This window comes from Prionailurus viverrinus, chromosome C2 (assembly GCF_022837055.1).
Source record: "Prionailurus viverrinus isolate Anna chromosome C2, UM_Priviv_1.0, whole genome shotgun sequence".
Classification (NCBI taxonomy): Eukaryota; Metazoa; Chordata; class Mammalia; order Carnivora; family Felidae; genus Prionailurus; species Prionailurus viverrinus.
In genome coordinates, this window is record NC_062569.1 from 1,375,906 (window position 1) to 1,395,581 (window position 19,676).

Below are 19,676 nucleotides of genomic sequence, written 5' to 3' on the forward strand. Positions count from 1 at the left end.
TATTTAATTTTCAAAAATAGCAGCTCTAAGCTAACTCCAGGGGGCAGAAAACTATCTTTGTATCTTTAATTTTGATTAATTAGAAGGGCAGTAATTATTCTTAAAGTTCTACCTCAGTCTATTAAGTCACAAGCTGGCAAATCCAACTTAAGCTTTCAAAACAACTTTTAGGCTGCCCTCAAGTGATATAATATTTGTTTTTCTCATCCCTTTAGTTTAGATGTATTCTTGTTAAATGGCATATAAATCAGATTTTAGAAATAAATCTGAATTTAAATTAAATTTTAATTAAATTAATTAGGTCATTCTCTTTGTCTTGTTACAAAAGTAATAAATGTGTACGTAAATGAGGGGGAAAAAAGTAGTTTTTCAGGGTCTCTGACACCCAGAAACAATGACAATTAACACTCTGCAGTTTCTCTTCCCAGAACTGTGCCAGCAAAAGGGTACAATGAAAATAGTTTTTAATCCACTAGCAAGTTCATGGGAAAGAATCTAACAGGGTCTCTTCATGATGAGGCTACCTTGTGGTGAAAGAATAATCATTTTCACTACCAAGGAATTTACTCTTTTTGTACTTCGTTTCGTACCCACAGTGTCTATGAAACCACAGCGGTTTACCAAAAACCAGGACACTATGATTAACTGAAGGTCGAAAGGAAAAACATCCTCGTTACTGATCATCTCTTTAAGTACTAGCCTACTGTGCAACCCTACCATCAAGTACATTTTGTGTTCGCACAGGAAGTAACTACATTGTTTTTCGATCTCTGAGGACCTTGCAGGGCCTGAAAGTCATGCTGAACATCAACGCTGAATGTTAAGAGGTGGCTTATACAGAGTGCAGGTGCCTCTGGTGGCTCCAGGACATACCCTACAAACCCGCATACTGAATAATCCTCGTTACCACTGTGTTTTGTTAGTTGCTTCTTTTTCCTAAAGGAAAACACAGAAGGAGATTTTAGTTTAGTTCTATTTGTTTTAACTTTGCTTAGACTCAAAATACACATTCTAAGGCTGGATCCAGACAGACATAAAAATGGCAAATTTGTCTTTAGTGACCCAGCATCCCAGGATCTTTCTCCCCTCTGTGAATTACAACCCATTCAAAGAACCTTGAGGAAACAGAAATTTAACAGTGAACACATAAACAGAGATTGTTCCAGGCGGCCAGGTCAGACAGATTCTACTAGAAGGAGGAGGAAGTAATAATAATAAACAGTGAATTCACCATTTTCTAAATGCTTCCTGGGTAACAGGCTCCAAATCCACATCTCACTGAATCGAAACCAAGAGCCTGCAAGCTAGGCGCAATGAGGCTTGACTTGCCCAGTTAGCAGCAGGAGGCAGCTCCAATCCTGCCCAGCCCGGTTTCCAAGCCCAGCCTGCCTGCAGGAGCCCCTGCCGGATCATGAAACACTCACTCCAGCAGCCAAAGAGGGCGACCTTCACAACATACAATCTTCTAGCAGGCCAGCAGAAATCAATTATGATGCCAGCACCTGGGAACACAGAAAACACCTTCACACGGAGGCTTTCCATTCGACAGGAAAAAAGAAACTATCACTACGAACACAGGGCACTGATAGCTAAGGCGGTGGCATACTGGCGGAGGTGCCTCACGGTACTCTCCACAACACTGAAATATCCCACAAATACTGAAAGGCCTAAGCATTCACACTAGGCCAAGGCGATTTACACAACACACCGAAGGTGAGCATCCAGGTAACCCTTAAGCTCACACACAGGGCCTCGTCTAGAGACAGGTAAACCCTGGAACGCTTACCTGCTCCTTCGGCTCCAAGAAGGATACGGCAGCTCCTGCCATTACCCTTGCTTCCCTCTCTCCACCAGCCCGTCTCATCCAGCCTCTAGGCAAGGCAGTGTGGTAGTCCAGTGTGGCCGAACACTGGTTCGGAGCGCCGAGGACTGGATCTGAAACCCAGCTCCCCTATCAGTAGCCATGGGCCCTGAACAAAAGCTGACCTCCCTGTATGATCAGTTTCCCCAGCAGGAAATGTTAGTAGTAAGAGTACAAGTTCACAGGTTGTGGGGAGAATTAAATGAGTTAGTACAGGAAAAAGGTCTGCAATTAAGCCTGACACAGAGGAAGCAGTAAACACTAGCTACCACCACCGTTATTAAAACGATGGTGTTCTCCTTCGTCCAAATAGAAATTCTTTTACTGTTCCACCCTACCGCGAGAGAATGAATTTACAGAGCTGTCCAGTTTCCTAAAACATATTAAACTGAAAATGATGGATGTAAGACTGTAATGCAAAGAAAATAATATCTCTAGTTGGGCATCAAAGCCTGATAATTTTTCCAAAAAAATCCCACAAAATCTAAGTATTGGCTTTTGAAATATCAAGAGGACCTTCTTTCAAGTCTACCCTTTCAAAAAGAACTAAATGTTCCTTTACATTTTTTTCCCCGAAAGTAATATATTCTTACAGAGAATCTAGAACATATAGACTAGGAAGCAGGAAGAATTAAAAGGCATCCGTAGTTCTACCACCGAAGATCAGCGCCATTAACATTTTGGCAATCTTTCTGCAAATATTTATACAGTTTCTTCTTTGTTTTCAAAGGTGTGATCATTCTACACAGAACTTTATATCTTGGAGCCTACTTTTTTCACTTGACATAGCACTTTCCTTTTAATATTTTGCTTCAATTATGAAGTTATGAAAGAAATATCTGTACAATATAGGGAAAAATACAATTAGAACATATAAACTGACAAAAAGAATTTCTTTTTACAAATCATCCAATTTTCTACTGTCTGAGACAATCTCTGTTAGCAGTTTGGTACAAAGCCGTTCAAATTATTTTCTAAGTATAATATATGCCAAGGAACAAGTTTTTTTTTATAAAATGGAATAATACAGACAGACACAAAGAGAGAGAGAGGTTTACAACCATCTTAAAAGTATTTCTCTCTACAAGTTGATACAAATTCACTTTAGAAAATTTGGAAAATGCAGAAAAGCACAATATAGGAAGAAAAAAATCACCTTATACTTTCTTTTTTTAATTTAACTTTTTTTTAAGTTTATTTATCTTGAGAGAGAGAGCGAGCGAGAGAGCAGGGGAGGTGCAGAAAGAGAGGGAGAGAGAGAATCCTAAGCAGGCTCCACACTGCCAGCACAGAGCCCAACACAGGCTCAAACTCACCGTGAGATCATGACCTGAGCCGAAACCAAGAGTCGGACGCTTAACCGACTGAACCACCCAGGCGCCCCCGTTCACCTTATACTTTGATCCAGGATGACCTCTCTTCATCTTTGAGTATATATTCTTCATACCTATGCTTCTTACAAAGCTAAGATACTAGATGTGAAGTCTCACAACTTCTTCCTCTACTTCATATGATGAATATTTTCCCACTGCACTCAATTCTTCTACGTCAATATTTTTAACGACTACGCAATAAAGATGGTATCTTTTACAACAGCAAGACCACTAAGTGAGGCCCTTCTAAAGTGGTCTTGCTTAGCGTATGCTTCCACATGCACATAACTGGGCTGGACCAGAATGAAACAGGCCAACTAGCCTCAGAGCGTTTCTAATATGGAAATTCATGTTTGAGAAACAACTACCAGTACATGTTGCAAGAATACACTGATGTTCTCCCAGCTAAAGAGAAGCAAACTGAAGTGTGCGGGTGTGGCTGGAGAAGAGGAAGGAAGTGTGGGTGGCCCTGCACACATTTTACAAGCTGCTGAAAACAGTTGTAGAACCAGCCTCTGTTAAACCTACTGTCATTTGGAAGTCACCCCGTTTTGCTGGTCAAATTCACTTTCAGACTGGAGATTTGCATGGACATCACCACCACTACAGTGTGGTCTGTATGTCAAACAGATACACGGACACACTACTCACACCTCCCCCCACCAGGAGAGGGGAGGACAAACAGCACACTGAACACCGCCACCCATGGCATAAGCAGGGGAGTGGAAATGAAAGGGCCACATGCGTGAATTAGGCTACTTCTACTGCCTCTCCGCATTTTACTTGGGATATTGTAAATTTCCTCCTAAAAGCAGACCACCAGCAGTTACATACACAAAAACCTCCCAAATTAAATGCTTAAAAAAAAAAAAATCCGTACCAATGCTCTCCCTCTAATACAGATAACTGAAAGATGAGTTTTGCAAAGCCACACTAAAACTGCATTTAAGCTTGTTACATACGAAAATCATCTGGTATCTTTCATAGATACCAAAAATGAAAACTATAATTTTTCCTCATGGAAAATACTAGGCTAACCTGTATGTTTATAGAAAAATTAACGTAAGTGGAGAACTGACTCTCGATGAGTACTACCACACTGATCTTACTGCTAAAATTTCAAAGGTACCCGTAACAAAAATGGCATAGGCTGAAGAGAAGAGAGTAGACTAAATCCTCTGAGAATATCAGTAACCCCCAGGTCAAGCAAAATAAACACAACTCTACACGCAGTTGCCACCGCTGTTCCGTTTATCCAAAGTAAACAATATTCCACATTTCTAGAATAGCGCTCCTCCTCCTGGGAGTTACCAATATAAGCCATAAATCAAAGATGAAGAAATCACAAATAGGTCAAGAGGTCCTTAGTTACGGAAGGATCCAGAGTTTTTCACTGATCAGCTTGATATTACCACATGGTTCTCATGTAGCATTATGTGGTCACCAGTCTGCACTCAGCAGATGGACTCGACATAGAACTATAAATTCAAAGGTTAAGTTATTTATTATCAGAAATGTCCAAGTAGGCAAAATTATACCTCCAAATGTCTAGGAAAGTATTTTCCAAGGGAAGGTAACCGCCTACTATTCTGCAAGTTTTCTTCCAAGTGGTCACTTTTAATGGACACCTCAGGGGCAACTGAGGTGACTAGGACCGGCAGGCCAAAAGGACTGCTCCGCTCTTCAGGCAGTGACTGGGTCACCAGTGCAGATCGATCTCAGGAAGCACTGACTCACGTAATTCTACTTTCCCTAAGTGAAACAAGCAATGGTCCAGGATACATCAAGGAATTTTAATGTATCCAGTAGTCAGGCAATTTATTAACTGATATAGAGTAGTACTAACTATTTGCAAAGAGAAAGGGGTTAACATTCAAGCCACAAAACTCGGATCAGCAGTGCAGACAGTAAGTTCCAAATTCCGAAACAGAATCTGCCTCTTGTTAAAATGATGAAAAATGCTAAGTGTGTCACCACTTCTGGTGACAGCCTGGTATAAAAGTGCTCGCATAACACATAGTGACTTAAGCGAAAGCTGGTATGTAAAAGTTACTCCAAAATAAATAAAGGCAACTCACAATTACTCCTTGTTGCCAGGAAAACAATGAAAGTGGAAGCTGGGAGAATTTAAAAACCTAGTAATCTAAATCACTCCTCCAAATTTTTATTAATGCTGTCAAAATCCTGTCATCTTTTTCTTTCCTTGCTGATATCATGATGAAGATGCTCATTAAAAAAAAAAAAATGGTCAAAAAAGAATACTGGAACAGAAAAAAGTAAACTAATCTATAAACAAAAATACTGGTATCTAACATTTCACTTACTTTTGCTTAAAAGACTTAATCATTTGAAGGGCGCCTGGGTGGCTCAATCATTTCAGTATCTGCTTCGGCTCAGGTCATGACCTCGCAGTTCATGGGTTCGAGCCCCACGTTGGGCTCCGTGCTGACAACTCAGAGCCTGGAGCCTGCTTTGGATTCTGTGTCTTCCTCTCTTTCTCTCTCTCTGCCCCTCCCCCACTCATGTTCTGCCTCTCTCTCTCCCTCCCTCTCTCGAAAATAAACATTAAAAAAAAAAAAGACTGAATCATTTGAGATGCTTTTACATTGGTAAGTCTGCAAATAATCTGATTTCTGAAAAGCAGTGTGGTAAAACATATATCAAGAACCTTAAAATAATACCCTTGATTTAATAATCTCACTACTAGATATACATCTTAAAGGAAAGAAGACGTTGAAAATTTTTACAGTTAACAATGTTCAACGATATTTATGTATGCAAAACAATTAAATAACCTAAAGGTCTACAGTAAGAAAACAATTAAATAAATCACAGTATACCTAACATTAACACTATGCAGTCATATTTTCAGGCTATTTAATCTCATGGGAAATTCTCACAATAAAATGTTAAGTAAGAAAATTCATATGCCAAATTTCATGGCATATGATCTCAAATTTTTAAGCGTATAATTTGTCTGCATATATATTTTAAAAATACCAAAATGTTAAGATGGTGAGATTACAGAATTTTTTTCTCTTTATGTTTTTCTGTTCTTTTCAAATTTTTGGCAGTGAGTGTGTGCTGCTTTTATAACCTAAAAAAGACAGAGGTTATTAAAATTTTGACTTTTGGGGAGGCTCCTGGGTGGCTCAGTCGGTTGAGCGTCCGACTCCTGAGCTCAGGTCATGATCTCACAGTCCGTGAGTTCGAGCCACGCATCAGGCTCTGTGCTGACAGCTCGGAGTCTGGAGCCTGGAGCCTGCTTCGGATTCTGTTTCTCCCTCTCTCTCTGCCCCTCCCACACTTACCCTCCTCTGTCTCTGTCTCTGTCTCTCTCTCAAAAATAAAAAAATAAACATTATATAAAAAATTTTAATTTTTACTTTTTTGTAAACAATTATCCAATATACTTTTCCACTAAGATCTATGAAAAGACTAATTCCCCTAAAAACATATTGTCCAAAATCTATTTATGTCATCTTAATAAACAAGACATATTCAAGGAAATATTTTGCTTCCCTTGTGGGACAAGGCATGCAATTCCTTCAGGCTGAGGAAAGAAGAGGAACACTGAGCCTATTTTCATTAGCAAATATTTGAGCCCTAATTGTGTAGGACATAACACAGTATCCTCTACAATTTTACAAATAAGTTATCTACATATAAAAAGATAAATAACTACACAGGTTAGTCTGGGTGAGGCGTGCCAAAGAAAGAGTAGAGGACTGTAAGAAGGCAGGATCCCAAAGACAGGGCAGCCCACAGACCAGAGCTTATCCTTGAACAGGGAGCAGTGGAACACCATTCTCAAAACTGGGGGAAGGAAACAGCAGAGCGTGCATACGGCTGGTTTCAGAAAGGACAGTATCAGCTTGGGTGAAGTTATGATTTGGGGTAGACGTGAGATAAGTCAGCAGGGTTGAGAAGGCTAATCCTGAAAAATACCTCATGGCTTACCATTTAGGCAACTGTGATGAACTCTTACTTTCTCAAAACTAATGGAAAACTTGCCATACTCAATAATTCACCATCTATCTATCTCTGAATTACACTCATTTGTTAAAGTGTCACTAAAGAGTTAAAAATGCACAGAAGCAGCTTCTAATCACAGAGCTGATAAGAGGTCTCCGCAGAAGAGTAAAACTCTAGATAGTACCATGAAAGCAACACACAAATACGGTCATTAGAGGATTTAAACCAATTTTAAAAGCTCACTGTCCACTTCACAGTTCGATAAAACAGCAGTTTTTGTTTTGACTTAGATTAGATGTCTCATTATCAACCATATTACCATCCTAAAAATCTACTACTGACCTAATTACGATGATACAGATATGAGTCCCGTCCCGTAACAAAACCACAGTTGACTTTGTTTCATTTCAAATTTTAAAAATGTCTTTTACTGCCACAACTGCTCCTTTTAGAATTCCAGGTTTGTGGTAATGCAGGTCTCAAAAAGAGTAAACCATGTCATTTCTGGGGATCTATGTAGGTAGTGGACTCTACATTTGTTTCATCACTTATTCCTCACCATCAGCAATGTAATAGAAATATCACACCCATTTTTACAGATGAGAAAGCAGGACCAAAGAAGAAAAGGACTTCTTTGCCCCAGTCCTCCACCCAGGAAAGAGCTGCCTAGGTTGGGCTCCAGGTTCCACTGACTCTTGGGTCCTCCATTTTTTCCTGCAACAATACGAGATCTCCCTTTTACCTAGGCCTTCCTAATTCCAAAATAAGTCTATTTTGGGGTGGCTGAGTAGCTCAGTCGGGTGAGTGTCAAACTTCGGCTCAGGTCATGATCTCCCAGTTGGTGAGTTCAAGCTCCGAATCTGGCTCTCTGCTGTCAGCACAGAACCGGCTTCGGATCTCCTGTCTCCCCCTCTCTCTCTGCCCCTCCCCCACTCATGTGTGGACATGTGGACGTGCTTTCTCTCTCAAAAATAAAACAGACACTTAAAAAAGTAAAAAAATAAAAAAAATCTATTTTGGTATTTGTCGCATTCCTCTAATTCTGATATGCTAAGCTACTTACCTAGCCCGGCAATCAATTAAATGGAGGAAATTCCCTAACATCACCAAAGACTTAGCTAATAAACATCATTAACAAAAAATTCCATTACAGACTTCTTGAAACTTCTTTTTAAGAAATGAAATTACAGGCAAATAACTAGTCAAAAGACAGACTGAGATATTTACTGATCATGTAAAAATGGAATGGCACCTTAAAAATAACTTCACCTTAGAGTTTACACACAATTTTGCGATGGCAAGAACAGCCAGTGGCACAGAACAGCCAACACAAAATAAGTAATTCAGATAAATTTAGGAGGTTCTATTTTCTGCTTAAAAATTGTATCCTTTCCGAAACGCAATTTTAATATACTTTGCAAATTACATTCTCTCCATTTGTTTCTGAAAAAGCATTTTCCTTTGAAAGAGGATTAGCAAATACCCATAAAACAGGAGAGCAAAGGACAAAATCAAGCCCTGAAATGGAGACTGAATGAATATTCTCACTCCACATTTTCTTTAGTACACATAATACTTTACGCCAATAACGAGAGAACTGTTTCACTTGTAGAAAATGAGGTAAAACAGAAAGCCAAACTTTACTTTAAAATTCAATCACTCTGCTTTTGTCCACTGTTATATAAAAGGCTATAGAGTATTATGACTGTTTTAAAACGAGATCCATGAACAGTACGCTCCAGCTTCATAATCTCTCCGTGAATATTCGTTAGTATATCGTCCTAAATCTGAAATGAACTTTATCTAGGTAACTTACGCTGCAAGAGTAAAACCTACATTATCTAAAACATAATCTCTCTAATAAAGAAAAACCAACACAAATGAATATGTATTTTTTTTAATCTTTTTTTAAAGTTTATTTCTGACAGAGAGCGAGCGAGCGAGCGAGCTAGGGAGGGGCAAAGAGACAGAGAGGGAGACACAGAATCCGAAGCAGGCTCCAGGCTCTGAGCTGTCAGTACAGAGCCTGATGCGGGGCTCGAACCCACGAACCGTGAGATCATGACCTGGGCCAAGGTCGGATGCTTAATGGACTGAGCCACCCAGGCACCCCGGATGAATACGTATTCAACCCAACTTATTATTCAAACATTTCCCCCTAGCTATGCAATATAAGGACAATATACTGGCCTAAGAGGTGTGTACACAGAGCAGGAGGAACATCAGAGAGGAGCTGGGAGGGTATCCTAAGTTTCAACATTTCAAACTACCACATGGTCAACCTTTTTTTTTTTTAAAATGATTTATTTATTTTTCAAGGGGAGAGACAGAGCGTGAGCTGGGGAGGGGCAGAGAGTGAGGGAGACACAGAATGTGAAGCAGGTTTTGAGCTGTCAGCACAGAGCCCAATGTGGGGCTCGAAGTCGTGGGCCGTGTGACCTGAGCCGAAGTCGGACACGTAACCGACTGAACCACCCAGGCGCCCCTGGTCAACCTTTCTTATAATCCTCACCACAGAGGTGCACTTTAACAATGATCAAAATTCATTTATTCAGCAGATGTGAGCAGCGGCATCATAGCAACAGAAAGAGTACCACAGAATCTGGAGCCCAGGAAGTTACTCAACTTCTATGAATAGGTACATCTCAATCTATAAAACAAAGATAATCACCACCTTGGACAGTTATTATGAAGGTTAAGTGGGATAATACATATTAGCAGGATGTGAGTAGGATCAAAATCACCCACTGTGTTTCCTCCAACTTTTCAGAACTGGCCTTCCTCCCAGGAGACTCTGACATCTGAGAGGGGTTATATACTTAGCTCCCCACCTTCTTTTGATATCCCCTAACAGGCCCTAGTTACCCCCCTAACTAGACGCCTCTACTGCACGTACCAGGAAGATCACTGCCACGAGGTCTGTGCGATCTCTTACAGGGACAGATACGCTACAAGAGGCGTCCCTTTCCCAAAAGCTACCTTGGAGAGTTCATTCAGGAGGCGTCTCAGAGACATTCATTTTCTCATCTGAGCTAACAAGTGAAATTGGTGATGACGGGGAAGAGGCTTTTCAGAAGAGAAACCTCAGAGAGCTTACTGTGACCGGGGCAATAATGCGTGCCGAGCGTAGGAGACGAGATCAGACAGGTAGGCAGGGGCCAGACACCCAAAGGGCCTCGTATTCCAAGCAAATCAGCCGCGGTTCCTCAAGTCTGGTGAGCCCTTACCGTGCTTCAAGGCCCAGCTTAAGGTCAACCCTCCTGAGCGTGTCCTGGCCCTCCGCCCACCCCACACACCAGCTCCCGTGCCCTCTCACAGTGCCATTCCTTTCCCATCAGGGCCCTTATCACAACTGCGGTTATAATTACTCAGGTGATCATGTGAGTAACAATCTGTGTCTCCACTCAGCTAAATGAGAACTTCAGTCCGTGTTAAGGCCCACGTCCATTTTATTCCGGTCTGCATTCCAGGGCCTGCCCAGTATAGCGTCTACCCAAAAGAGAGAGATTCATACTATTAAGTGAACAAACGAAAGCTGGCACTCAGAAGCCAAAGAAGAATCCTGTGCCGGGGCATGACAATCAGAGATGACAGTTACACAAACCACTCTGGCAGCAAAGTGACGACCAGACTGGCAGGGCAAGACTACAGCTGGGGGGACTACTGAAAACGTCTCCAGGTAAACGATCGCTTACTGACCTAAACATGAAGGCCGCCAATGTGTGGGCAGTGATGACGAGGATGTAATGGAGGAGACCCATTCAGGAAGCAGAAGCCAAGAACTCCATGCGTGGGGTGAGGGGAAGAACAGGGAAATCCGGAACGGTTCTGGTGGAGAGGGGTAGCAAAAGTGGTGCCATTCACTCAGACGGGAAACGCGCAGGACAGGAACAAACATTTCCTGAGCATGGACTACATGCTGGTAGCAAGTGAAGACTTGCCTTCAGCTCCAAAATTCTATGACTGAAAAACAATTTAAATTTAGCCCAGCTGTATTACAATGGCTGTTAACAGGATGATAAAAACCCACAAACTAAAGTTTGGAGTTTTGAAGTTTTTTCACCAAGACACCACTTGGGTACACGGACTCTGCATGAGGCATTACTTCGGTCTGGGTATGCTGAAATCAAAGAAGCGGTCTCTGCCTTCCAGAAGCTGAGTCTTCTCAGTTTCAGAAAAATAACTGCATGTCGACAAGGAGACCCTGAGGCCCAGGGAGCCTATGATCTGACCATTTCTATGACCTGTAACCCACGCTTCTGGAGCACAGGCTTGATAACCTACATGACATTTCCAGGCCAATACACAGCCGAGGGGGTATTTAGATAGACCCAATCCTGTTTTGAGCCTAGAGACGCTGCAGAACCTAAAACTCGCAGCACAGGGTCTGTGACGGACTCTGAAGTAACTGCCAAGGTACAGCCACATGGCAGCACTTTGGAGGGTGCAAGCAGGAGAGAGAAAGCAGCCTGGTTTGTCACGGGAAGAGCCTACCTGAGCAGAGGCCAAGTGCTGGAGGTGCCAAAGCAGGATCTCAGGAGGTTCTGGAAGCAGCAGAGAAATGAACGTTCACGGAAGGTACGGCAGGAACCCTCTTTTAGACAGGCTCCTCCCCTACCACCGGCAAGAAACGGTTTCCCACGGGACAGGAGGCCTCAGCCCAGGGCAGATGTGCAGAAAAACAGATGAGGAAACAATCCAGTGCGAATAACGAAGCTCCAGATCAGCCAGAGCAGACGACACACTTCCAGTGCCTTGCGAGGCTATTAAGCCGGGGAGATTTTGCAGCAGCCGTTTCTAAACAAAAACAAAAGACCAAAACCCTTCCCTCTCCAGGCCCAAAGCTCCTGGCCCACGCTTCTCCCTTCCTTTTCACGTTCTTTAAAACCAGAACTGTCTTTACCCCCGCTCCCTTTCACCCACTCGGATCGCAGTGCTTCCTCCACCACTCCACCTCATCTTTTCATCCTCCCTGAACCTTCTGAGCACCTTCCCCTTTTCTCTGCCTGGGAGCTCTCTCTACCTGTCCCTCGGGACCAGTTCAACGTCGCCTCCTCCGTGAAGCATTCCCAAGTCAGACCGTTCCTTGCTCCCATCTTTGTGCTTCTACAGAGCTGTGCCTAAGCCTCGGCACGGCAGTCGTTGGATCCCACTGTTAGCGTTTACTTCAGGGGCCCTGACAGCCTGGAAGCGAGCGCCCAAAGGCAGGAACCGGTTTTTACTCAATTCCACATTGCTGCCCAGAACCCAGGGCTGCGAAAATAAGCACGCAAAGGTGCCGTGAATATGGCATGGGTTAAGCTTACCTTCAAAACTTCCAGAATCTACTCAAGTAACTTTTCCACCTAAGTTGCTCTAAGAATTTACCTGCACACACAAATACCTAAATTATGAAGAACGGTTTTATTAGAAAAGCATCCTGGTTAAAAACTCTGTCTTCTCCTACTTAAGCAAACAGCGTGCATGCAGTTAAAACAGGGCAAGTTCCTCATCTATGTTTTTAATTCCTAAAATTCTGATCATGCGGAAAGTTCACTTGTGCCCTTTTCTTCCTGGGCAGCTACTGAGCTCTTAGGCCCAGACAAGCTGCTACAGGGGAGACACCAGGCCTTATTTATATCAATACCTAGAGCCATGGCTGTTTAATTATCTCCAAAGACAAGTAACTTCTTTCCCATTTAGTTTCACTTTCTGTATGACAGAAACAAACACCCACAGTAAGGGTTAGATAAAGACTATTTCCTGTGACCAGTAAAAGTATCATGAAAGCCCCTCAACTTTACTAAGGACATACAAAAACCTTCCTTTTAGGACTATGGGATGAAATCTGAATATAAAGTCCAATTTATATTTCTATTCCAGAAAAATAAAAATTAGGATAACTTCTGAGTTCTCGTATGTTTTAAACTAATGGATCTTACTGCAACAATACTGAAAAGTTTCCTCTTAATAGTGAAAAATTAATAGGGTGAGAATCATTTCTGTGCCTAAAATAATATAAAAACTGGGCAGATTTTAAAAAGACAAAGGTGACACTCAAAGTTCCCTGCCTGGAAAACCTTGAAGATGTATAAAAAAAGTTAGCACCATGCACTTAATTTTTCAGTTACTACACTGCTTCAATATGTGACCTTGGGAATGTCATGTAATTTCATTTCTAGTTCTGTAAAATAGGAATGTCATCTATTTTCCAAATAGGGACAACACAAAAGTCAGATAAAAGAATCAATACGCATTTTTTTCTTTTTTTTTTTTTTTTTTACAGAAACTTGTCTAATTAGTATGCTTAAATCACCACTTGTACAGTGCATTCCTCCTCAGGAATCCAATTCCAAGAGAAATTTTAAGCAGACGCTGAAGACAGATTTCCTTAAGGGAATGGTTTTATAAATCTGGAAAGCAATGTAATAAGATCATAAATTAATAAGTTGATTACATAAACCTTGACAGCTCCTGGCTTTAAAGCACACTAATACACATTCTGATAAATTAGACTGATTTGAGACACAGTGTCCCAACCCAGTACAAGGAACCCAAACTGAAGCATCTGATGTTTGAAAGAAATGTAGTGAAAATTCAGCAGGACACTCAACATCTGCAGTTCCATCACTGGTAAGCCATGCTTCACCTTAAAACCTGGTAAGATGGGAAACGCATTAAATCAGCTTTACCACCCGCTCCTAAGACTGAGAATGCACTCAATTTTATAAAAGAGAAAAAAAGTAACCTGACAATTTGAAAGGTCCTATAATCCTCAAACCTCTATAGAGAACCCTACTGCTAAATTCTCCCCAAATACTGAGCGTGAAACCGATCTCGCCAAGAAGCTATCTGATTGTACCTGGTCCAAATGTCAGGAACAGCACAGCTCCAAGAACCCCCCACTGCCCTCCCCCCAACCCCAACCAGGAAAACAGACTGTCACTTTCCTAGATCCCAAGTCCAAGTTAAAGGCAGGAAGGTTTTTGCAAAATGGTCCAGAAAGAATTCAACAGGCGATGACTATGGTAAAGAACGGATTGCTCTCCCAATCCGGAAAAAAAAAAAAAAAAAATATTCTCGCTCTCCCCTGGGAAGGGCACTGCTCCTCCTTCCTTACCCCGATGCCCTTTCTCTACAGACAACAATATCCCCATTCTATTGTAAGCCTGCAGTTTTACCAAGGAAGCCCCTCGCTGCGGCCAGATTTCCAGATTCGTTTGAAAAAGGAAACACATTCCGAGAACACACACCCCACGAGAGAACCCAGGCGCGGGGAGCCCGGCCGGGGCGCGGGGCCCCGCGGCGCCGCACTCGGCCGGCTCGGGGCGGGGCGCGGGATGCGGGCGCCTCCCGAGGTGCCGCAATCCGGCCGCGGCCGCAAGGGCAGGGCCTCCGGGAGCCCGCGGCCGGCCGCCGCAGTGCCGGCTCCCGCCGGGCCCGCCGCCGCCGCCCCGCCGCCAGGCCGCGCCGCCGTCGCCGCCGCGCGGGCTCGGGCCGCCGCAGTCGGGGCTCCGCGTCCTCCCGGGCCCGCGCTGCGGCCGGCGCGGGAAGCGCGGAGCGCGCAACTTACTTTCCGCCTGCGGCGGGCGCCCCGGCCCGGACGTCCAGCCCGGCGACGGCGCAGGCTACCAGGCGGCGGAGGCCAGCCCGCACCCCCGGTCCACGGCCGCCGCGCCCGACCGCACTCCGCGCTTGTCCCTACCTCAGCCGGCAGGAAGGCGTCCGTCTGCAGCGGCCGCGGCGCCGACGACTCCCTCCCGGCCGCCGAATCCCCGCACCCAGCGCAAATCATAATACCGAGCGGGCGGCCGGGCGCGGGGAGGGGGTGGGGCCGAGCTGCGCCTGCGCGGGACGCGCGTCACTGTGACGCAGCGCCGGGGCGGGGCGGCGGGGAGGGCGGGGCCGGGAGCACCTGCGGGCCCCGGCGTGCGGTCTGCTGGAGGGCGTCCTGACGGCGCCTCCACCGCGGCGAGCCCGGGCTGTGGCCGGCGGTGGGAAGCAGGCGAGGCGCGCCCGAGGAGAGGGGACGGTGAAGGAAGAAGCTCCAGGGACGTGGGACAATGGCCGAGAAAAGTAGCGCGAGCTGTCGGGGGAAATCGGAGGGAAGGGACTGCGTGCGCACCTGACTGCGTCCTGGGGCAGGGGGCCGAGGGCAGCGCGTGCTTTACCCTTTTAAAGGTTCACGGCATTTCCCGCGCAAGTTTAAGCAAGGCGAGAGAAAAAACCAAATATACATTCATGTGTATATCTACACTTTTGTGTCGACAGTTTTATTTCTGGGAACCCAATTTGAAGGAATTTTGTTGATTTTATTGCTGCTTAAACAAGAGTAGAGAAGCCCACCATCTGAATGCAGCGTTGGCTAAAGGTCAGCGGGAGACCCTGGCCTGGCCCCATCAGTTAGCTGTCTCCACTGCAGACTGGGTGGAAAGGCAAAAGGTCGTGGAAAATGTGAAGGCACACGAAGTCCGGGATTCAAAACAGCAGACATTAACCATGGCACTAGATGGTTGAGTGACATGGTCACCAGGCCAGGTGGGTCAGAAAGGGAGCTTAGCCAAGGCTGGAGAGGGGTGCGGGGGTGGGGGGGGGGGGGGGGGGGAGGATCTCCTGACTCCTACCTACCCTTGCAGGCTTGTCTTGCAATGGCGATCAGCTCCGAGGTTCCTAAAAAGAGAGAGCCATCAAACCAGATGCCAGGTTTCTCCAATATGCTTTTCACTTTCTGTTTCTCCTTTCTTTCCACCTTTCCAATAAAAGACGCCTAGTAAAGAAGGACACAAGAATGAATGAAGGAATACATTTTAAAAAGCTGCTTTGATGCTCCAAATTTGCTTAAATTGACTGGATGCAGAAGAGAAATACATGGCTTTAGCAAGTGTCTTTGACCTGCAAATGTCAGGGATGGTTTTTTGTTTTTTGTGTTTTTCAGACTCCGCATCAGCACTTTTGCGTGTCTGAAGATGATTGAGAAGAGTGGATTGCTGGGAGGTGCAAATTCTCAGGGTAGTAACGTCAGGTTTTCTATTAAAGGGGGCCTCCTAATGCCCTAGTGTGGGGTGATGGATCATGGGCTGGGGAAAGCCTCAGGCTCTAGGCCTCTGGATGGGCCTCTGCTCCTTAAGGATGGGTCAAAGCCCAATGCTGGGATCACTCTGATTTAGAAAGAACATGAAAGAAAAATCTTACTTAGAAACTGACGTTGTCACTCTAACTGTATGTTAAGCAATAGCTCCTCATCACTTGGCTTGTGGAATTTGGTCCTTTGTTACTAGAAAGTTGGAAAACCATGCACTTTTACCCTCAGGGAGATACACTATTTAGAGGACCCTGTCAGGGGAGGGGGCGACCACCAACACTAATGGTTTCCCAAGAGAATTCCAGTGGTTGATGGCCTCTGCCACCAGGCCTATAGCCCCTGAGATGTAACAGTAACCACAAAACAATGGCCATAATAGATAAGCTCTTGGAAAACAGTATTTATGTTGTTGCTGTGTAGCTCAGGTTTTGAATAAAATCTGTAAGTGTAACAAGGACACGAGAGGAGCAAAACAGTAAATAAAAAAGAACAGAATAATAAATTGATTTGAATAAAGTCAAGGATGCAGTCGATGCTGGCCACATGGCAAATCATTTATTCATCCCCAGTGTTTCTTGGGAAGCTGGAGAGCTGCTGGAAAGAACATGACCCATTTTCAGTTCCACACCGTAAATTTGGTCACGTGATCTGATTGATGCTTAGGCAATATTTAAAAATCTACAAATACAAATCAATATATTATGACTTAACTTTGAATTGAAGCAAATAGGTGTATTGTTAATGAAGAAGCCCCTCCTCCAGTCTGCCCTGGGGCTTTCTCCAACACAGACTGCTTTTTTAATGTTAGGTCTTTTTATGGACCCGTAAGAAGCTTTAATTAGATATACAGCACTCTACAAAACGACGAGATGGAACACGCAGGTTTGCATTACAGTCTCTGTGATTCAGATCTCACACATAACATAATGCCACCAATTTAAGGAAGAAGTTGTTTACTGGAAGGCAGCCAGGGAGATGCTATAAATTAGATCAAGATGTGAAAAGCAAGCAGAGTCACGGAAGAATTGCCATTTTCATCTTGGGACATTCCCCGCTACCCCCCTGCAAAAGCAGCGTGTTCTCTTCTCTAGATATTGTTGGTTTTCATAATTGGTAAAAAAATTTAAAATAGGCCTATTTAAAACAACAGATATTGAGGGGCGCCTGGGTGGCGCAGTCGGTTAAGCATCTGACTTCAGCCAGGTCACGATCTCGCGGTCCGTGAGTTCGAGCCCCGCGTCCGGCTCTGGGCTGATGGCTCGGAGCCTGGAGCCTGTTTCCGATTCTGTGTCTCCCTCTCTCTCTGCCCCTCCCCCGTTCGTGCTCTGTCTCTCTCTGTCCCAAAAATAAATAAACGTTGAAAAAAAAAAACAAACAAACAGATATTGAATACTCGCATACAGTTCAATTTTGAGTTGTGATATTTAAAGATTTTTCTTTTCCATATTTAATTAGTCATTTTGTACATTGATATTTGTGCATCTCTAAATCCTGGCTTCCTCCCAGTAGGAGCAAAATAATACTCCATTGGAATGGCTTACAGAGTTCCTCAAAGACTTTCCTCACCGCCCCCTTGGCATCAGTTGGCATCTTTAACTCTTTTATCTCAGGTGTCAGTTAAGGCCAATGTGTGGTGTGTGTGTGATACATTTTTGATGGTGGCACACAAAGATCGAAAATGCCAGCCCTTGACTCTGCTTCTTTGCAACCTGTGAACTAGGAGACATGGCAGTCATTGCCTGGCGTTGAATCCCAGCCCCACCACTTAAGGCTGTACGGCTTTGGGCAGGTTGCTTAGCTCTCTGTTTGTTTCCTCCTCCGTAACATGGGGAAGGGTAGTGATAATGATACCTTTCTTACAAAATTGGTAGGAAGCAGTGGTTCTCAAATTGTGTTCCCTGGACCGGCAGTATCAGTTTGTTCTGGGAACTGAATCAAAATGCAAATTCTCTATTAAAACGGGGCCTGGTACACAGTAAGCGGTATATTAATGAATATTTTTAGATGAGTGCAATATGATCTTGCCAAGCTATACCAAGTTTAATTGAGGCCAGAAGAAGCCTGCCCGTGTCCTCCAGCAAGTGAATCCCTCCTTCATCCCACATCCGAAAACTGTAACATGGCCTGCCAACCCCTTCGTGATGGGGCTCCCACCTTCCTTTCTTGCCACTTCCGTTCTCCACGTACGCCGTATCTCCATCCTCCCCAGTTTTCAAAGGGAACCGCTTTTTCACACCTCCAAGACTTGGCCAGTTCTGTTCCCTCTGCATGGAAGTGTCACCCACCCCTTCTCTCCGCTTTCCGCACTTCGAATCTCACGAATTCCTATTTATGCTTCAAAACCTAACTGCAGTGTCCAGCCTCTTCTGTGGTGTGCCCCAAGCCCCGCCCGGTCACAGCCAGGGATTCTCTGGGCCCACACCTCTTCGCACATCCCACATACAGCATCTATCATTGGGTGCTGTAATTGTTTACTTTTCCATTTTCTGTCGTTGGATCTTCAACTCCTAGGAGACGAGGATTTTAGTTCATTCAAATTTCTATTCCTGCCACTCGGCTCTGACATTTCAAGAGGGTAGCCCAAGGGCTCACACCACAGACTTGGGGTATTTTTTTTTTTTTACAAAGGTCTTTTATGAATTTGAATTAATGTGTGAGGCACCTGGGTGGCTTAATCAGTTAAGTGATTCTTGACTTCAGCTCAGGTAATGATCTCACTGTTTGTGGGATCGAGCCCCACGTTGAGCTATGTGCTGACACAACAGCTGTCCCCCCCAAAAGAATTTGAATTAGTCGTGAACATTTAAACTTGAGAGATTTAATTTTCATGTTTAACCACTTTATTGAGGCCTAATTAGCAGATCATAAAGTTCACTCAGACTACATGGTAAACTCAATGATTTTTAGTGAATTTATAAAGTTGTGCAGCCATCACCTTAACCCACTTTTCAAATGTTCCCATCTCTCCCCAAAAGTCTTCTCATGTGCATATGCAGTCAATCACACTCCAATTTCAAGTCCTCGGCAACCAATAATTTGTCTTACATCTCTGTATATTTGCCTTTCTAGAAGTGTTACATAAATGGAATAACACAATGTTGTAGTCTTTGATGTCTGGCTCCTTTCACTTAGCAAAAGGTTTATCCACGTTGTAGTTCATGTAATTGTATCAATTCATTCTTTTTTATTGCTGAATACTATTCCATGATACAGATAAACTATATTTTCTTTATTTCCAAATTTTTGCTAGCGTGGATAATGTTATGAATAATTATATAAACTCTACACGGGGACATGTTTTCATTTCTCAGGTATATTGCTGGGTGGAGTTGTTGGGTCATGTCATAACTCTGTACACTTTAAACTGACAAATTATTTTCTTTCTTTTTTTTTTTAATTTTTTTTT

The 19,676-nt window shown here is 43.8% G+C and overlaps 1 protein-coding gene across 6 annotated transcripts in view; it reads right to left on the reverse strand.

Moving 5' to 3' along the window:
• The window catches only part of SNRK (SNF related kinase), a 59,947-nt gene extending 44,933 nt beyond the window's left edge, over positions 1 to 15,014 (reverse strand). For 2 of the 6 annotated variants that reach the window (XM_047875078.1, XM_047875077.1), the window contains exon 1: positions 14,762 to 14,883. Coding sequence is in view for 1 of the 6 variants with exons in the window: in XM_047875073.1 (XP_047731029.1) it covers positions 1,232 to 1,274 (43 nt within the window). In the remaining 5 variants the exon portion in view is untranslated. The other 4 variants (XM_047875073.1, XM_047875074.1, XM_047875075.1 and 1 more) reach the window with 4 other exon arrangements.
• Positions 15,015 to 19,676: the final 4,662 nt, after the last annotated feature.